The 20,965-nt window shown below is 46.9% G+C and overlaps 1 protein-coding gene across 1 annotated transcript; it reads right to left on the bottom strand.

Moving 5' to 3' along the window:
• Window positions 1-16,568: 16,568 nt before the first annotated feature.
• Window positions 16,569-18,747, bottom strand: LOC136527648 (bZIP transcription factor 50-like). Its single transcript, XM_066520440.1, has 3 exons — window positions 18,280-18,747; window positions 17,520-17,740; window positions 16,569-17,080 (listed from the first exon to the last, which is right to left on the bottom strand). The coding sequence occupies exons 1-3, from the start codon at window positions 18,708-18,710 to the stop codon at window positions 16,830-16,832; spliced, it is 903 nt and encodes a 300-aa protein (XP_066376537.1). The 5' UTR covers window positions 18,711-18,747; the 3' UTR covers window positions 16,569-16,829.
• Window positions 18,748-20,965: the final 2,218 nt, after the last annotated feature.

Below are 20,965 nucleotides of genomic sequence, written 5' to 3'. Positions count from 1 at the left end.
TTTGATCTCACCTTTTGTGCTAATTGTTGACAAAGGGGAGAGAAATTCACAAAGGTAGTAAAGATAGGGGGAGCAAATGATGTAGACAAGGCTGGATCTTCCAAAAGGTATGATAGTGTCGATTGGTGGAGACTCGACGTTCACGATCTAGGCTTTGAACCAAGACTAATTCGGACCCCCGCAACCGTTACACCACTACTCCATTGGTTATCAACCACGCGAACACGATTGACCTCATCGAGAAGGCTTTCCTGCAAGCAAATCGAGAACACAAGCAAGAACAGGATGAACACAATTTGAAATTGCAAATAAATATGAGGCTTAAAAAAACAAGGAGTTTAAGTCTTTATTTGAAAGGACTAATCGCCATAGGCAAACAAGATCAAGAACTGGGGCCCTGGTTCACAGCAAGCGACCTTGGCGGCACAGTTGCAGCAAAACAATGTCTGTTTCACAAGGAAATCAAGAACTAAACAAAACTCAAACCCTAAGGAGAGCGATGACTGCTAATTATAGAGCCCCAGATGTCACCCCCCTAGACATGACCCCTAATGGGCTCTAAGACGATACATGGACCAAAAGACGGTGTCGTAGCACCCAAGCAAATTCTAGATGCTGACTTGTTTCGATGATTTCCATTGATTTCGAAGGGCTTTTGATGTGAGACCACTTGCATTGGCTTCCTTATCTAATTAGCTTTCCATCCATATGTGGATCATTGAAAACGAAGCCTAGACGCGCCCGTGTGACTAGTTTTATGACAGACTGGTCCTGGAACCCGAGATGGGCTCAAACTTGATTTGGGCCTCCACCTTGGTGACTCAAACCGGATGAGCTTTGGGCCTCCTTCTTGGTTAGGACACCCTTGCTAATCTCCTCGTCCTCTATCTCCAAGCATGGTCATATGCATGGAGCTTATGTCCTTATCATCCTCCCTTTCTTGATGAAAAGCCGTCCTCGGCGTCGATTTTGCTTGAAGTCGATTCGGCACAATATGAGGATAAATGAGGTTTCCAAAATAATGGGAATGGACAATATTGTGAGAAAGAATATGACCACATATCTAGGTTTGTAGCATGTCTTATCCTATAGACATGTAGTCTGCTCGATTGAAATACACACGATCTTTGCCAATACTATCCTATAAAAGATTAGTACTAACAAGAAACATATGCTCCCTTTCTTTGGATTCCACTTGTATTCGAACAACAAAACTAGAGAAATATGGCATAACAATAGTGTTGATTTTACTGTCCTCTAGTTGATCATTACTTTGCACAACAAAAGGAGAATTCGGATTTGTACAAATGTAAACTCGTTGTATCAAATATTGTCCTTGGTTGTTATATTTGCCAAAAACATGATATGTATCTCTAGAGAACCATGGCAAATCAGCATATGCATAAAGTTTCTCCTCTAAAGAACTAAGATTACACGGAACATCAAATTCAATGTAACCCAGAGTATTTAAAGAAGACAACAATTTTAGCTCATCAACTTCACTAGCATTATGAATAACAAGTCTATTTTTAGCACAAGTGTTCAATTTCAGCACACATATAGCATGATCATTCTTCAATGATTGCATGGGTATAACATAAATATCATTATGCAAGTCATCTTCATCACAAGGAACATCAAGCAAATCATCTTGTGACAAAGGTAAATCAAGCAAAGGCTCCACTAAAATTTGCTCTATCATAGCATGATTGGTGGAAAAATTCAGCACATCAAGAGAACTCTCACCTTCCGTGAGTTTAGCATCATGGGCATTACCTTTGCTCTCATGTTCAGCAGGAGTAATAGTTGATGGTTCTGAATTTTTACATGAGGCTGTGAGCATCCCATTTTCTATCACGTCATCCTCGCTCTTTTGTACATTATCCTGCAAAAGATTAGGTATAGCAGGAGGAATAACAAGAGATTGATCTAGTTGATGCACCTCATCATTTGAATTAATTACAAGAGATGGATTAATAAAATTTTCTCTCATAAGATCTTTCATATGATTCCATGTGTGAGGTTTATCTAAAAAACCTAAAGACTTCCACCAAGTTGATGCAGATTGTCTCAAAACACTAGTTGTATTTTTAATTTTCCTACGTTCGCACATATAACTTTATGCAAAAATATTATCTATTTTAGTTTCCCACTCAATATACTCATCAGCACCAATACCATCATAAGTAGGCGGGGAAGAAAGAATAGATTGACCTGTGGAAGGAGGTGTAGCAGCAATAGTGCATGGCTCATGCATCATTGACGTCTCATATCAGTACATGTTGTAACCTGTCATTGTTAGCATCAAACAAGAAAACACACAAGTATGTATTTTTCTCTCAGCTACTATAGGATGTGGTCAAGGAGTAAAGTCACACACGCTCAAGCATCTTACCATGGTCTTACAAGTGTTCTTACCAAAGCAACAGGCGGTGCAATCGGTCGGTGACTGCATACCATTGTAGCTTGAGTGTAACAGTTGCAAGGCGAACCTGTACTTGGTTAGAAGAAAGTGGAGCTTAGACAGGCACAATATAGTAGCAAGGATTAGCAATATTCACAACTGAATAGCAAAGCTGAATAAGTATCCCGAGTACTTGTTTTAGTTGCTGGCCTATTAACGTTCCAAGTACCAGATGTATCAAGTGATGTGAACAACGGGAATATGATTAGGAACAAGGAGAAAATCAGCACACGCAAACACAGCTCAAATGACGCTCTCTATGTGCTCCTCTAAATATTGTTCCACTTTTGCCCCTCTCTTTTTTCTCTATTTTTTGGTTGTCGTTGTTTTTTTGGAATTCTTTGACTTTTTCTTCTTATTTTTTTGATATTTTTTCTTCACTTAGGAGCACAAAAGAAGTGACCATACAAAATATGAGCTTCAACAAGTGAAAGGCGTGACCTATGGAAAATTCAGAAGATGTGCTCAAAATTGACAAAAAGCTTGTGACCACGAAAAAAGGATCTTGTGACCAGTTTTTGGCCAAAATAAAATTTTCCAAACCTGACAAGACAGGGGACGAGCGGATCCAAAAAAAAATTTGATCAATTTTAATATATGGAACGTCGAAATCCGAGTTCGTATGCGAAAACTAGACCAGTTTTGAGAACTGACTCTGAATTAGAGGACAAAATAGGAACAATGCACATAAAAGTTGTTGCGACAGCTATGGATAGATGCAAACTATGAAGATAAGTGGAACAAATTAGATGATGTGGACTAGGGTTTGATGGATACAAAGGAAACACAGCAAGACATGAAGGTGTTCACGGATTATGATGAACAACAAATGAAAAGACACAAACTGGACTAAAAACGATCTATAACCAGCAACCAGAACTTGCCCTAGGACACAAACTCAACAACGCAAATTAGAGACGAGATTACATGGCACAACAAGGCTATAGGACAGGGAATATGATGCGGTGTATATATATTTTTTGGCTTTTTGTGGACTATAGGTAAAACAAAAACAGTAACAATCTAAAAGGGAAAATAACAGTATACCTAACGGGCAACATGGTCTCTAATACCACTTGATGTAGACGAGGCCTGATCTTCTGAAAGGTATGATAGCATCGATTGGTGAAGACTTGACGTTCACGATCTAGGCTTTGAACCAAGACTAATTTGGACCCCGCAACCGTTATACCACTGCTTCGTTGGTTATCAACCACGTGAACACGATTGACCTCGCCGAGAAAGCTTTCCTGCAAGCAAATCGAGAACACAAGCAAGAACGGGATGAATGCAATCTAAAATTGCAAATAAATATGAGGCTTAAGAAAACAAGAAGGAGTTCAAGTCTTTATTCTAAAGGACTAATCGCCATAGGCGAACAAGATCAAGAACTGGGGCCCTAGTTCACAGCAAGCGACCTTGGCGGCACAATTGCAGCAAAATGACGTCCGTTTCATAAGAAAATCAAGAACTAAATAAAACCCAAACCCTAAGGAGAGCAACGGCTGCTAATTATAGAGCCCCAGATGTCACCCCCTGGACATGCCCCCCTAATAGGCTCTAAGACAATACACGGCCCAACGGAACAAAAGACGGTGTTGCAGCAGCCTGGTAGATTCTGGATGCTGATTTGTTTTGATGATTTCCATTGATTCCAATGGGATTTTGATGTGAGACCACTTGCATTAGCTTCCTTATCTAATTAGATTTCCATCCATATATGGATTGTCGAAAACAGAGCCCAAACGCGCCCGTGTGATCAGTTTTATGATAGACTGGTCCTAGAACCTGAGATGGGCTCAAACTTGATTTGGGTCTCCGCCTTGGTGACTCGAACCGGATGAGCTTTGGGCCTCCTTCTCGGTTAGGACACCCTCGCTGATCTCCTCATCCTCTATCTCTAAGCATAGTCATATGCATGGAGCTCATGTCCTTATCAGCAAACAAATGAAATAACAAATAAAATGACATTGTAAGGTGATCAATTAAAATTTGAAGCACACATGTAGGGAGAGCAAGCTTATAAACTTGTATGTTGCATTTGTATGTGCATTTACATATGTTTGCTTGCATGACACAAGTTTTAAATTCTATATCCATGCTTGTGTGGTGTATGCTAGATCATAGAAATGATTGATGAAATGAAAACTAGCATGCATAGGAAGAGTAACTAGACTTGTGCTTATCATGTAAAAACTAGACCCTTTCATATAATGTTGATCTCACGGGGTTTTCTAGTTTTTGTGAATGTCTAGTTACTAATGGTGCTAAGGATGGTGTATATTGGTAACTCCGATTGGTATCACGCTTCAAAAGTCCACTCTTTACACCTTAGCATCATTTGGTAGCTATTACTCTCCCAAACCGCTAAACCATGCATATGTGCAAGCTTTCAAATCCAAACTCTTAGCACATATGTAGGGAGAGCTAATAATACCAATTTTGGGTTTATGAAACTTATCCATAATCTTTACACATGGTAATATGCTTGGGCAAGCAACATGAATCCAAAAAAGATTTCATTAAATATCTTTGTAAATAGGTTGTCATCAATTACCAAAAAGGGGGAGATTGAAAGCCCTAGTTTGGTTTTGGATAATTGATGAAACCTAAGCACTAACCTTTGTCATGCCTGATGATATGAGCTAGGTTGGTGCAATCCAAGTGAGGAGCATGGTGGCACTCAAATGGTGATGTTGATCACATGAAATGATGAGATGGCCACATGTGATGATGATCAAGTGCTCAACTTGGAAAAGAAGAAAGAGAAAAACAAAACCTTCTAGAGATCAAGGCAAAGGTATAATTAGGGATTTTGTTTTAGTGAGCAAGACACTATAGAGAGTGTGATCACATTTAGGGTAGATGGTCATACCATTAATAGGGGTTTTTAACTAGACAATTTGGTCATCTAGTGCCACTAGGTGTTGGTCTTCATGCATTGCATTTAGGCCTAGTGCACATTGGAGAGCAAGTGAAAGTATTTATGGAAAATGTTTTGAGAAATGCTAACTTGGCTCTAACATGTTTTTGAGAAAACACTTTGAGAGTTAGCATTGCTTGCAAAGTAGTGTTAGACTACTTGTGGATTGAATCGAAAATAAAAAAACACAGCTAATGGAGGTTTTTGCCTCAAGGTGGTCAACGACATGGGTGCGGCGGTGCACTGCCCTGACCTGTCTGGTGACCATCTGGCCGAGGCCGAGAACAGCTGGTTCAGGGTGGTCACCGCCCTAGCCAGTCCGATGACAGGCTAGACATGGAGAGAGCAGCAATGCTAGGGTGGTCACCAGATGTGACTGTGTGGACCGCCCTGGCATGGTGGTGCACCATCACTGGCTATCTGGTGCCACCACCGCTTTTTAACCGAGGCTAGGACTTGCTATAGTTAGGGCCAAGAGGGCACTACCCTGGTCACCGCCATGGGGTGGCGGTGCACCGCCCTAATTATCCAAAGAGGGGTGTTTTTGGGGCTCGGCCAGGGTGGCACCGCCACCCCCTGTCCAGTGCCACCATCGCCCCTGTCCGGTGACCAACTAGTCATTAGTCGACCATTGGAATTTGACCATTGGGGCACCGTCACCCCTTGTCCGGTGACCGTACTGCCCTGTCCGGTGCCCTCGCAGAAAGCATCTCCAAGGGGTAATGACTCTATTTGCTTGTGTGGCTATAAATAGAGGGGGTGGCCAGCCTTGGCCACTCTCTTGGCACCTCATACACTTGTGCACACCCTTTGGAAGCTGAGCAACACACTCCACTCACTTGTTCACTTGATTTCATCATCTTGAGTGAGATTGGAGAGCCACTAGTGCATTGCATTGAGTTGCATCATCTTGTGGCACTAGTTGGGTGATATGGGCTGGTTGTGAGCTTGTTATTCTTGGTGTTTGCCAACACCTAGATGGCCCAATAATTGGAGGATCATTGAGTGGAGTTGGTGATTGTCTTCGGCCTCGATAGGTTGCTTGTAAGGGGTCTTGTGTCTTCCCCAGTGGAGCGCCAAAGGCAACTCTAGTAAATTGCTCATGTCATTGAGTTACCTCACTTATGGGTAGGTTCTTGCGATACCTCTTGTGGTGGGCTAGGTGTGTAATACATATTAGCTGTTGAACCACCAAGTGTTGGTCGACACAATGGGGACTAGCGTGATGGCAAGCACATGAACCTCAGGAGAAAAATTGGTTATCTCTTGCTCATTGGTACTCCCAGTGATTGAATTGGTATTGATCTTGTGATTGGTTCACTTCTCTACACGGTGGTATAATCACCCTACTCACTCATTTATATTCCTTGCAAACTAGTTGTCAAGCTCTTTAGTGTAATTAGTTTTGAGAGCTTGTCTTGCTTGCTAGTTTAGTATCACCTAATGGATCTCTTTAGTGTAAACTTGTTGAGAGCTCTTAGTGAGTAGTGACATGGCCATTGTTCGTGCCTAGTGAACATAACAACTAGAATTGTTGAATAGGTAGCTTGTAGCCCTCGTAGAGCTAGAGCAAAGTTGCATTTTGTCATTTAGTGTACTGACCTCTTGCTCTAGTGTATTTGTAGAAATTTTTATAGGCTATTCACCCCCTCTAGCCATTTAGGACCTTTCACCCTACAGGGAGGGTACGCTAGCACGAAGGCTGGGACATGCATGGACATGCGGACTCAGTGATAATGGAAGGAGCTTGGGTGCTTAGGGCTCACTGATGGGCTTGAGGAAGGCAAAATGCTTGGTGCAGGAAGGGGCTGGTGCAGGTAGAGCATGCGGTGATGTCACGGCTTGGCGCGATGATGTTCCCAAGCGATGTGGCTTTGTGGTCACCATTGGCTCTGGCTACAATGGCGTGAAGGCTAGTCAGGGGGTGTTTGACTACAAAGGCAACAAAAAGGTGGGGTCTTGGGTTTAGCATAGGCTCACTAACGGTCTCAATGATGGAGGCACCGGTACGGTAGGACGATAGCACCGTAGATTCCTCGTGCGTGGGGCTACGACTTCTCTACGAATCATAGAACATGGCACAAGGCCGGTCTCAAGCGAGAACACACGGTGGTGAAGGAAAAAGTGGAGCTTTGTCAAGGAAAAGGGGCTCATGGCTCTCCGGTAGCTTGACAATGATGCTCGGACGTCCAAGGCAGAGCGAGCTTGGTGGCGGGGTGGTGCCTTAGTGATGTTCTGGGTGGCGAATGGTGGTCGTGGGCTGGCTTGACATGGTGACGAAGAGGTGGTGACATGGTTCACGTGGGCAAGGCAGACCTAGCTGCTCCTCAGTGGGTGTCGTGTCGTGGCCGGGGCTAGGCGGAGACAGAGCCTCAAGGCAGCACCATGTCGCTGCCATGGTCATCGCACTCACCACGGTAGCTACCATGCGATGTGTCACAAGGCTTGGCAAGGCAGCAAGAGGGAGGGGGTTCCATGGCAGCTGTGGCTAGGAGAGGGTGAGGGCATGGCCTTGACCAAGGCACTTATAGCGAGAGGGAGAGGGTGCTGGGGTTTAGCAAGGAGCAAGGGCGACCAGCAGGTGGTGGTGATCTTCGGGGTGGCGCTGCCAAGACGCGTGGCAAGCATCCATGCCATGGGTAGGTGGCCAGGGCTCAAAACATTCCAAAAGGGAGTGGGGCTTGGTCACATCGGTTTGGGGCATGGTCAAGATGGGGTCCGCACTAGCATGGGCATCCTTCGCACCGGCTACAGACGGGAAATAGAGGTGGGGAAAAAGCGATAGAAAAGGGAGGAGTGGAGGTGCGTTCGTGAGAAAGAAGAAGATGACATCTGATGGAGAGGCAATGGAGAGGAAATAGGGCATGGTGTCTATAGCTGAGGCACGGGTCCCATGGACAGGAGCCGTACAGGAGCATGCATACGTGAGATTGGGTATCCGAGGGGAAGCAATGATGGCTCCCTTCCGTGCGTGCTATGCACGGGAGGGGCTGGGCTACGCTGACTAGTGTTGAGCGGGCTTTCTGCCAGGGCCCAAGGGAAGGAGGCGATGGTGGCCTACGATGAAGGGCAGGCTAGGCCGGATGAAGAGAAAGGAGGAGAGGGACGTGGGCTGGACTGCTTAGCAGAAGAACAGGGGGCGAGCTGGGCCGATCCGGGGGATGAGGCCGGACTGGGCCAGATTGATTGGAAGGAAGGGAAAGAGAATTTTCCCATTTAGTGCTAGGTTTCTAGGAAAGAGACTACCTCCAAGCACAAACAAGGGAAGAACTCAAATCACACATGCAACTATACTACATGGGTGCATCAATTTATTTGTAAACTTAATTTGAAGAAGAGAGAGAGAGAGTTAGGTTTTTGTTTTAGGAAATAATAAATCATGCGCGCGGGTTGCATGTTGAATTCGAATGCGGCTCAAATTCAACCAAGGTTTTTATTTTCCTCGAAAACATTTTATTTGAAAACAACTCTTGTAACGTAGGTGGCCAACCTTCATGACAAGCGGTTCATTGTAAAAAGTTTTGAAGCTTGGATTTTGAATTTGGGGCAGGAAGGGAAAACATTTTACTTATGTTTGACCTAAAATTTACATGCAACACATATTCAAGCAAAAATTTTAAAAAGTTGGGATTTTTAGGTTGCACAGAAAACCTGGGATGTTACAGTCCACCCCTCTTACAGAAATCTCATCCTCGAGATTTAAGGGTTACTACCACTTGAAGACTAGCTCTATAGGCTCATCTAAGATTGATGGATTTTACTGGATGTTCTATATGCATCAATGCATCAGGTTCTTCAAGGAAAAGTGGGATACAACAGCTCTATATTTTTTACTTTGATAGCCGGGGTCACCTGTCTAGTCATAGGATGGCCTTGGATTAGCTAACTAAGATGACTAAGATTTTGAGACTCACATATAGCACACAAAATAGCTTCTAGCCTACACTCAGACATTAAGAAGCACAACAACACAAGAGCTAATCACTCAAGCAGCATTACAACTATATAGATTGTGTTCTCTTAAGGCGACTCTTAAGCCTTAAAAGTCTCACACAACTACTAAACTATAACATGAGTAGTAATTAGGAATGTTCCTAAGTCAACTTTCCATAGCGGGGAGTCAGATAGCAATAAAACTCAAGGCAGGGAGGGAACAAGTGCTTTCACAAATAGTTTTCATGGATTTTATGCTAGTGTTTGGTCTTAAAGTTTTGTCCTACAGTCAAATATGGCTCTAATACCATCTATAACAAATTAGAATTTCCAAAATAGAAATTCTAACCTTCTTGCCCCTCTATGATAAGTCCTAGGATATCTCGGCTATCACGGTCGTCCAATTTACAACTGATTACGGACAAGCCCGGACACCGCGCGAAAGTGACAAGAACACGTAGCACGGCGAGCTCGAGCGCTTCATCCCCGCCGCCACCGAGCGAGATGCAGGAGAGCACCGCAGCGAAGAGTTTTGAGACCGGGGAGGGGTCGTCGGAGTCGACGTCGCCGAGGAGAAGGCGGAGGGAGAGGAGGACGGCGACGCACTCGAGCATGGGCTTGGCCACCTTCAGGGACGCCGGGTCAAGCGCGAGAAGTGCGGCGAGGGCGGCGTCGGCGGTGGGCGCTGGGAGGCCAGGGATGGGGGAGGGCGAGGAGGTGTCGGGCTTGTCATCAGGAGCCATGGAGGAAGAGAGGAGGTCAAGCACGGACTTGGATGCGGCGACAAGCGCGGCATGCCGGCGCTAGGACAAGTGCTTGATGATCTTGTCGAGGGCGTGGGCGAGCACGCGGGCGAATGGGGAGGAGCCGCTGAGGGCGCCCTCGGCATCGGGCTTTGACGATGACATTGGGTGGTGGCGCTGAGTGTGGTGGTGGTGGACTGGGGGCGGCGCGTCTACGCGGCGGTAGGTGGATTCATCGGAGGCGGCGATGGGAGTACGGGAGAGATCTGGTGGCCGGTGACGCGTTCGCTCTTTGCCAGCTCTGCTCTGCTGCTAGTATTTGGTTGTTCTAGAAAGAGCGTGGAAGCAGAGCAGAGGTGACTTGGAAGCTGGAATAGATCAACGGGAGTACACTGCACATCTTGGAATGGTCTGCTTGCTTAGGGGCGAGGCTTAGTAATTTTATTTGGCAGTAGTACTTCCAAACTCATTTTTTGTTTTTAGTTGAATACACCTTTGCATCACAGGAAAGCTAAAATAGGAATTAAAAAGAGAGCTTACTACTATCGGACGTTCTGAGCATAAGAGCGCATCCGGACTTGCTGCGCAAGCTGCTGCTCCTAGCCCGTCCACCCGTGTCTGGTGCAGTGTCGTATCGCTGCTGCACATGCAAGTCCATCCGTGTCTACCTCGCCTCGCCCCGCACACATACCTTGCTCCCGTTCGCCTCACCCCACCCCGCACGCGCACTCCGGCTAAGCCCGCGTCTCCTTTCCCCAAACCCCATCCTCTCTCTATGTGGGCGGGACCCAGGAGCCTAGATGAGGACGACCACGCCCTGTCCGTAGGCCCCTAGCTTGCTGCGCCCCTTCTCTCAATGCCCAGGCCATGCCCCCATGTGTAATAGACTAGGATTTCCAAAATAGAAATTCCGACCTTTTTGCCCCTCTGTGATAGTCCTAGGATATCTCGGCTATCACAGGCGTCCAATTTATAGCTGATTACAGAGTCATACAACATCAGAGTGCACAAATAGTTATATTACAATAGTTTGGATACAACTAACAACATACAAATCGTTGTTATTCTATCGTGGAAGCGAAGCTTGATGATCTCCCATCCAGAGGCATGTTTGAGTGTAGAAAGAAACCAACTACCAATCTCAACATCACTGTAAGTCAAGAAATCTGAACACCGCCAGATGTGTGCAGGCCATGGTCAGCACCGATGAGCTTTAATGAAAAATAGAAAATAAAGGGATCTGGCGATCCTAATAGTTTGGCTGTGGTTTGCATCCTTAGAGCATGCAAAGTAGCATAAAAATAGTGTATTAATAATCTTCTCTAAACCCAATCCACAATCTCATTCTCATCATCCACACATCCTCATCACTAGCCATCACTCGTCATCCCTCACAACACCTTCAATCTCTCAGTCTAGTTGATGAGATGGTCTCCACGTGCCCCTCGTCTAATCAGCCTCAAGCCGTACCTTAGCTTCAAGGGAGAAAAGCAGAGCACAAGAGAAGACTAGCGAGGTGAAACAGTTCATAGGAGTGATCATGACCGAGATCACGGCTATACGTATAGTTTTAACTCTGCAGAGTGTATACACCTATACCCTCTAGGATCACCATCATCGACCGTGGCCGTGGTCTAGGCGAACACCGCTCAAGAATTAGCACATTCCTCACTAGTCTGCCCCAAGTGGAGTAGCATACGACATGACATATACACTTGGGATTGCGATTAGGGTAGCCAGAAAAACCATCGGCATCGTCATCACTGTGCTTCTAGGGCTAAACCCCGTGCACCTCTCCTCCCATAGAACTGGCTTAGTCTGCACTAACTCAACAGAACGGGCCCCGCCCATTCAAGGCCTGTGGTGTGCACGTTTAACATAGTCCCATGTCCCAGGCATCAACCCATGATGGTCCTTAATTGGCCAGAGCAAGCACCTTCCACTAATATCATGTGGCCCCCCTCTCATGGGTAGCCACCACCACACGCCTATCACATCATATCCATCAGAACCAGATCTGGGGCACTCCATGCACCTAGTGCACCCCTCTAGGGTAAATCCTCTCACTCCGGCCGATATCACCAAAGAAACCGGTCAAGACAAGGAATGTCTCTAGAACTCCTCAATCACCACCATCCACACAGGATTCAACGCTCCCGTCATGCCAACCTACCATCTATCTCACGGGGAAGCGTCACGGCCAACCCTGATCCACCAACCACATCACCAACCAACCATCACATCACATAACAAGGCATGTATGTAATAATGATGGAAGTAAATGCAAGCAAGCAGGTAGACAATATATAAGGGCGAGTGCGAAGCTGGGTAATCAGGGTGAAGAGGTTTCAACCAAGGCAAACAAGGCTGAGGCAAAGCATGCATCACATATACTAGCAAATGTGTAAAAGTAAAGCATTAGCTTCTCTACTTGCAATGCCTAATAGGTTTATCTAAGATAAGGTGCTGCCATGACACCTGCGATATCGAGGAGGTAGGGGTACACATCTCCAGACGTTGGGGCCATCCATCATCAAGGTCCATCGCCTCCAGGTGTGTCGCCAGATCCATCTGAGCTCGCATCATCGCTACACAAAGAAAATGCCGAGAACGGACACCAATAAGAAGCAATAAAACCGCAATGAAAACTAACACAAAAGGACTCAAGAACTGCACTAGGAGGTAGAGCAAGGTTTTAGAAAAATTATGAAACTGGTTTCATAATTTTTGGAGCTAGGATGAATTTGATATGAAATTTTGATGGTGGAAGAGGATTCCTGAAAACAGATAAAAGGGGAAAAGGTCTTAGGCAGTCTTGGGCTGATTCCGTAGGCTGGAAGTTGGACGGGCCGTGCACCTGTTGGGCCAATTCGGCTAGCAACAGGTAGAGAGAAGAAGGGGTCAGCGCTCGGATGGAGGGTCGAGCTAGGCTTATGATCGGTTGGGCTTCACTTTGTGGATAAGAGTTGTTGTGCTGGCCTACTCTGTTGGGCCAGAAATAGAGGAAGGGAGAAGGCAAATGAGTGCTCTCCAGGTGATCGACGCCGAGACCGCAAGGGGCTCACCAAGCCCGTAGCGTGTGAAGTCGACGTCCGCTCATGCGAGCTCTAGAGCAAGGCGTCCCAGAGCAGTGTGGCGGTGCCAAGCCATGCTCATGCTGTGTGTTCGTGGGCTCGGTGAGGGAGTGCGCTGCCGCGATCGTGGACAACCGACGGTGGTGGCTCTACGTCACCGGACCAGACCGCGTGCGGCGATGGATGTGCATCGGTCCTAGGATGGGCTACGCTCTAGGACGGCGGCCAGGTAGGTGGGCAACCAGAGACGGGGCATGGCGGTGGCTGGTGATGGTCTCTGGGCTTCACTCCTCTACTTGGTAGAATAGGGAACCGGAGATGGACGCCTCTACGTTCCAAGCGCAACCGTGCGTGTGCGTGGGCATGTGGCTAAGGCTCGAAACATTCCATAAAGGAGTGGGGCTTGGTCGCATCGGTCTGGGGCATGGTCAAGATGGGTCCGCACTGGCGTGGGCATCCTCCGCACTGGCTGTAGACGAGAAATGGAGGCGGGGAAAAAGCGATAGAAAAGGGGGGAGTGGAGGTGCGGTCATGAGAAAGAAGAAGACAACATCCAACGGAGGGGCAACGGAGAGGAAACGGGGCGCGGTGTCTATAGCTGACGCGCGGGTCCCATGGACGGGTTCCGTACAGGAGCATGCGTACGTGAGATTGGGTATCCGAGGGGAAGCGGCGGTGGCTCCCTTTCATGCGTGTTGCGCACGTGAGGGGCTGGGTTACGTCGACTGGTGTTTAGCAGGCTTTCTGCCTAGGCGCAAGGGAAGGAGGTGATGGTGGCCTATGGTGAAGGGCAAGCTAGGCCGAAGGAAGAGAAAGGAGGAGAGGGACGACGCGGGCTGGACCGCTCAGCAGAAGAACAGGGGGCGAGCTAGGCCGATCCGGGGGATGAGGCCGGACTGGGCCAGATTGATAGGAAGGAGGGGAAAGAGGATTTTCCCATTTAGCTCTAGGTTTCCATTGAAGAGACTACCTCCAAGCACAAACAAGGGAAGAACTCAAATCACACATGCAACTATACTACATGGGTGCATCAATTTATTTGTAAACTTAATTTGAAGAAGAGAGAGAGAGTTAGGTTTTCGTTTTAGGAAATAATAAATCATGCGCGCGGGTTGCATGTTGAATTCGAGTGCGGCTCGAATTCAACCAAGGTTTTTATTTTCCTCGAAAACATTTTATTTGAAAACACCACTTGTCACGTAGGTGGCCAACCTTCATCACAAGCGGTTCATTGTAAAAAGTTTTGAAGCTCGGATTTTGAATTTGGGGCGAAAAGGGAAAACATTTGACTTATGTTTTACCTAAAATTTACGTGCAACACACATTCAAGCAAAAAATTTAAAAAGTTAGGATTTTTAGGTTGCACAGAAAACTTGGGATGTTACATCATGACTCTCTGAACATACCTCTGAAACACGAAACACTTGCAACATTAAATACTTGAATGCAACATAAGTCTAAAGTTGGACCATACACTTGCAACATATATGTGAAACATATGCAACATCTAGATAAAAGCACTTGCAACATGAAAACACTTCCTATAACATAAGAATAAAACAGTTGAAACATTTAGAACATACTCTTACAACATATGTGTGAAACATATGCAACATCCAGATCAAAATGCTTGCATCATACATCTGAAACAGATGAAATACTTTGAACAAACACTTGCAACATGCCTTTGAAACACTTGCAACATATGCAACATCCCGATCTACTTTTGCAACATCCATATGAACACTTGCAACATACCTCTAAAACATCTGAAACACTTGAAACATATATTTGCAACATGCGCTTTCAGCGCAACATCTCCTTGCTGCTTGGGAATGGAGGCTCAATGGCACATGGAGTTCACCGGTGTAGAGCTCGCCGGTGGCACGGAGCTCGCTGTTTTGGTGGAGAAGGCTGTGGCCGGTCCTGTGGAGAAGGCTGCGGTGGGTCTTCGCGCTGGAGAAGCCCACGACAGGTGGGAAACATGGTGGAGAGGAAGGAAGACAGGCTGTCGTGCTCTGGCTCGAAGGAGATGCCGGCCGGCGGAGCGGAAGCACGATGGAGAGGAAGACGGGCTGTCGTGCTCTGGCGCGAAGGAGATGGCGACCTGCGGAGCGGAGGCGCGATAGAGAGGGAGGCACGGTGGAGAGGGAAGCGCGATGGAGAGCGCCGTTGCCGAGGCGGCATGGCGGAGCGCGGTCGCGGAGAGCTGTCGCGGCGCTGTTGTGAGGTGAGTTTTCCTTTTTTAAACAGTTGGGGGCGAGTTAGCGAGTGGATGAGTAGATAAGATGCGGTTGCTGGGCCTGCGTCGCGGCCCACCATTAGCACCGTTCGAGCGAACGGACGCCTAATACCTAGCATTACCGATAAAAAAGGAACTGTCTACCCAATAACCTAGTGATCAGCATTCGATTTGTTCCTCTTCACTGTTCATCTTCCTCCTCGCCCCCGTCGCCGACCGTTGTCTCGCGTGACCTTCTTCTTCCCCTCCCCGATCTCTGGCTTCTGCGGCGAGCTTCGGCCATTGTGCCCCCGCCCCGCCCTGGCCCGGCTACCTCCACCGCCGCTAGAAACCGCCTGGCCGGCCTATCTCCCCCAAAACCTCCTTCTATGCCCGCCGAACTTGGAGAAGAAGAGGGAGAGAAACCGTAGAGAGCTCGCGCTGAACTTACCCGATGCCGGTGATCTCGTCGTCTTCGACGCTGGCGAGTTCCTCGTCGGAACCCTAACCACAGGCACGGTCGTTGGAAATCGAGTGTTGTTTAGCTATTCTAATAAAAAAACATAAGAATTGCATGGGAATATATAGTTGCAAAACAAAGGATTGGAAAACACATGAATTTAAAAAGAATGATCACTTGGATAGACAATAGGAAAAAAATGCACTCCCTGCATTCCAAATTATAGGTCATTTTAATTTTTTTTGTATATCGAATTTGCACTCCCCGCCGCCGTCTTGCCCGCCTCTACCGCCAAGTCATGGCCGCCGCCGAGTCATGTAGAAGGAGAGAGAGAAAGAGAGAGAGAGAGAGAGAGTGGGAGCAAGAGACGCCAGAACCCTAACGTTGGCGAGGTCTCTGTCTCCGACGCCGACACGCCGGGTGTGAGGGTGGGGTGGGGGAGGACCTGCATCGCGCTATGGGTGGCCCTGCGTCGCGTTCTGGCGCGACAGGTCACATATTAGAATTTGCGTTTTGCTTTTGTTTTGGAGCTGTGAGGAATCTCCTATCTTGTTTTGGTATTTCTTTTAAACCTAATTGAAGTTGCCCCTTTTCCTTCCTTTCTTGCTTTTGAGTTGTGTTTCTTCGCCTAAAAAAAATTAAGGCAAAACCTTGCCATTCTTTCATGAAAGGAAAATCTCAAAGATCCATTCACGTCTCAATTTTATTGGTAGGAGTACATCATAGATCATACCATATACTTCCAAAGGATTTCGAGCAAAGGAACTTTATATCAGGAGCAACTAGAAACAAGGTGACGAAATAGAAAATAACACAAAATCCAGATTTTAAAACTATTACTGGATAGCACAGGAGCTATTAAACAAACAAAAAATAAACAGAGAAAAAGGGTACTACTCCATGGATATCGACATGCTTCTCTGCATGACAGGCACATAGCGGGCACGCTAAGATTTGCAATTGCAAGTACACTACTACAGGTAAGCTTGCAAGAGGTTGCAAGCCTAGCAACTAGCAAGCAGTTACTGCATGAAATGGTAAAGTATATAGCTTAATCTTCGCCCTAGTGCTCTTGCAACGCCTTCCATGGAGGATGAGTTCCAGTATCTCTGGGGTTTCACTGCTTGTCTTTCCGGCTGCCATCACGAGATCTCTTCCGCCGCTGCTTGGAGCAGCTGGACTTCGGTTGGGCAGAACAACGGGCATCAGGAACAGGCAGACGATGCTCACCAGCCAAAGCAGGGAAACCAGCGGCAGGGTTTCTGCAAATAAAAGACAATTGTCTTAGCATCACGACTGCAAGATTCTACCAAAAATCCGGTTTCCCTTGTGCTTTTGATTTGTCACTGGGCCTTGTTTAGATTTAGGTTAGGAATCAGTATTTGCCACTGTAGCACTTTCGTTTGTATTTGACAATTATTGTCCAATCATGGCCTAACTAGGCTCAAAAGATTCGCCTCGTAATTTACAATCAAACTGTGTAATTAGTTCTTTTTTTTATCTACATTTAATACTCCATGCATGTGTCCAAAGATTTGATGTGATGGAGAGAGAGTGAAAAAACTTGCAATCTAAACAAGGCCTTGCTTGGTAATTTATGACTGATCATCATAACCACGGTTCAAGCCACAGAGAGGACTGATTGGTGGTAAACAAATCGATTCATCTAATTTCAGGGAATGGATAAGATTAGAGGCTTACCCGTGAGTACGGCAGACTCCTGCATGGCTGTGGGAGCACCAACAGGCCTATCCTTCAACAAACTCTGGCGCAGTGCCATGTTCTCAGCTGCATAGCACTGAAGTGCGTAGCTGAGGCGGCGGCACTCTGCCTCCAAATACTTGCTCTTCGTCTCCAAGTCCTTTATGTACGACTTCTTCCTCTCCCTGGATTTCATCGCAGAATCTCTGTTCCTCATTTGCCTGATAAATTCACAAGGCAGGTTCCATTTATACAGGAGATAAATAGTCCAAAGACTTAGAGGCAAAAATTAAAAGAAAAAAAAAGCATCCTCAATTCATGAATCAGATTCTTGACATCCGCTGCCCAAATTTTAGCAGTTCACAGCGCAAAGGTAATCATTTGTGCATATGCTATCTTCCAAATATCCTTGCAAAAACTCTTCCTAGTTTCTGCGATTTACGAATTCGAATCTGCTAGTTATCACCCGCAGACATTTCTTTCATTCGGTAGAGTTCATACTAAATACCAAACATAACAGAAGCTTAAGTACTGACATCTTCAAACCTATTACTCGCATTATGAACTGGATGGAACACGATTTCTGCATACAACCTAAGCAATAATCCACCCAAACCTAGGCATATGGTCCTCCCTAACTGCTATGTAGCTCCTAAATTTCACTAGCAGGCATGATACATAAATCCCCTCAATCAATTTCTTAAACGAAGAGCAAAACAGTTTTCACATGTCCTGCACCAACACAACAGAATCAACATACCTCATCTTCTTCTTGCTGACGGGATCATCGCCATCCACCTCCACCGTCTCCGCCTCAGGCGTCACGACTTCCACCACCTCGTCCCTGCCGGAGTCCGCATCCGTGCTTGCCCCCGCCTCGCCCTCATCTTTCCCCTCCCCACCGTCGTACAGCGCGTCGAAGAACTGATCCACGCTCATCCCCTCGACCTCGCCGCCCAGCTCCCCCTCCGCCTCCCCCTCCTGCATCAGGAACCTCTCGATCTCCGAGAGCGCCACCTCCCCGGGCGGGCTCGCCCGGGAGGTCACCGACTCCGGCGACCCCGCTTCCGCATCGTGCGCCGCCGTCGCCGGCGGGGACGGGACGATGAGGTCGGAGACGGCGGCGGGTTCGCCGGAGAAGGAGGCGAGGAGGGCGTCAAGGTCGATGTCGGGGAAGAGGTCGATGTCCATGGGGACGGACGGCGAGATATTTTGTCGTCGTGGACGCAGCTGTGCGGTTTTATAGCGGACTCTGGAGGTGTTTGGTTTCACCGTTAAACTTTAGTCACGGTCGTTTTTTACCCGAACGGAATATTAAATATATATTAATTGTGAAACTAAATACATAGAGTGAGATTAATTTATAAGATGAATTTTTTAAGTTTAATTAATCTATGATTTAACGTGATGCTAAAGTAATATATGATAATAATAAATAAATTAGATTTAATAAATTTATCAAATAAATTATTAATGAATTCTGTAATTTATTTTTTATTAATATCTACAACACGATATCCGATGAGATATCCTTTAATCAAACACCCTCTCTCTCGAAAGTCTTGCTTCGCGAGGAAGGAGAGGAAGGTTCCTCGCATGTGGCAATTTAGCGGGTGGGGGCCACACGGCTTGGTGCCGTGGCCTGGCCAATCGGAGAGGCGGGATTTGCCAGGTCAGCTCCCGGATCTTGCTTTGTGAGCTCACTCCAGGGGAGGAGTACTGCCCATCGCTCGATGGGGCTCTTGTGCGCCGCAGGCCGCAGCCGGCTGAGTTCTCTGTAGCACCTCAGCGGGCCGGGCATCCGTCAGAGGCTGCTCATCTGCTCGAACGAACCACTCAGGACTCAGCACGGCCAAATTTGGTAGCACCATAGGCCATGTTTCGAAGCAAAGGACCGGCGATGGTATGTGTCCCTTTGATACTCCCGTGCAATGATCGAAAATGGTTGATCGTTTTGGCAATCCTTCTACCTTGTTGAATGAAAATTATTTTATTTTGTTCAAATATAATCTAATTTTTAACGATAATGATAGAGTCAGGACGTCCACCAACCGACGCTTTCCATACTGGGCTTGCGTTCTGGCCCAGGCAACCGGTCTCTGGCCTTCCCAACTCTTGCAGAACATTTCCTCACTCTCATTCATCGCAGTCACTTCCACCGAGCCGTCCGTCTACAACAGCTGCCTCCATCACGCAATCCGCCCGCCGCGGCTGCGGCACGCCGTCCGCCCGCACCCACTCTGCATCGCCGCCAAGACCATCCTTCACTGAACCCCATCCTGCGTCGCGCCCCCCCAATCTCGCGTCGCGCCACCATCCCACGTCGCGCCCCCTCTCACCTCTTCTGTCACGGCTATGGCGTTCATCGCGCTACCACCACCCCGCGCGCCACCCAAGAGAAGGTCGCCGCCAGTGCGCCTGCGCTTGGGCATATGCTGGGCCGTTGTTCTCGACGCCCCCTGACCCGAGCTTGCTGGCTATTATAGTTCCTCACCGGGTAGGGCGTGGCTGCCAACGCCATGTTTTAAGTGTTTTAGACATTTCAAGCAGATGTTTATGTTGCAAAAAACAGATCTGGGATGTTCAATATGTTGCAATGACAACATACGCAAGTTGCAAGCGTATGTTTCAAATGTTTCAGACATATATTTCAAGTGTTTCATCTGAATGTTGCATAACATGCATGTTGCAAGCGTTTGTTTCAAGTGTTTCGGGTGCTTGATATATATGTTGCAATTGTTTCATTTCATTTGGATGTTGCATATGTTTTGCAATTGCTACACATGCGTTTTCAAGTGTTTTAGGTGTTTTTGCAAGTGTTTCAGACATATGTTTCAAGTGTTTTAGCTATTTTCGGACATATGTTGCAAGTGTTTCATTTGGATATTTTAAAAGTAGATCGGGATCCTCCACATGTTGCAATGTGCCCCACCCACCATAACCTCCCGCGGCAGTTGTTGGGGCGCTGTGTGTGCGTGGGGAGAAGAAGGATGGAGCACTGCTCGACGACGAGGGAAGTGGAGGGAGATGGCGATAGGGGGAGCAATGCAAGGTGTGGAGAGGAGTGGCCCAGCAGGAAAACGCTTAGAGTGGCGCGCAGGCGCGGGCGTGTAGCAGACGTGGGCGTTCAGACGCTAGCGCTGCCGATTTTTTAAGTTAAATCTAATCTAAATGAGAATGACCATGGGCATAACCGAGTTGCTTATATCTGCACAGCACGGCCTGCAACAGTCAAACCTCCCATTCAGACCTGAGAGAAAGCCCATCATGTAAAAGGTTGCGCTGCAGATCTAAAGAGCTAACTTGGTAATCCTGTGTTTGTTTTCTTGCATTAATGCTAATCTTAGATCAAGAACATTGTATTTGATATTTTTCCCTTCTTTGTTCATAGGCGTTGTGATGATCTCTATTATATTCGCAGATCAATCTCTCGTGATGGCAAAAAA

The sequence above is a fragment of the Miscanthus floridulus genome, chromosome 19 (genome assembly GCF_019320115.1).
Source record: "Miscanthus floridulus cultivar M001 chromosome 19, ASM1932011v1, whole genome shotgun sequence".
NCBI classification, from domain to species: Eukaryota; Viridiplantae; Streptophyta; class Magnoliopsida; order Poales; family Poaceae; genus Miscanthus; species Miscanthus floridulus.
Note: the sequence above shows the minus strand (reverse complement) of the source record. Positions and strands in the feature narration are given on the sequence as shown.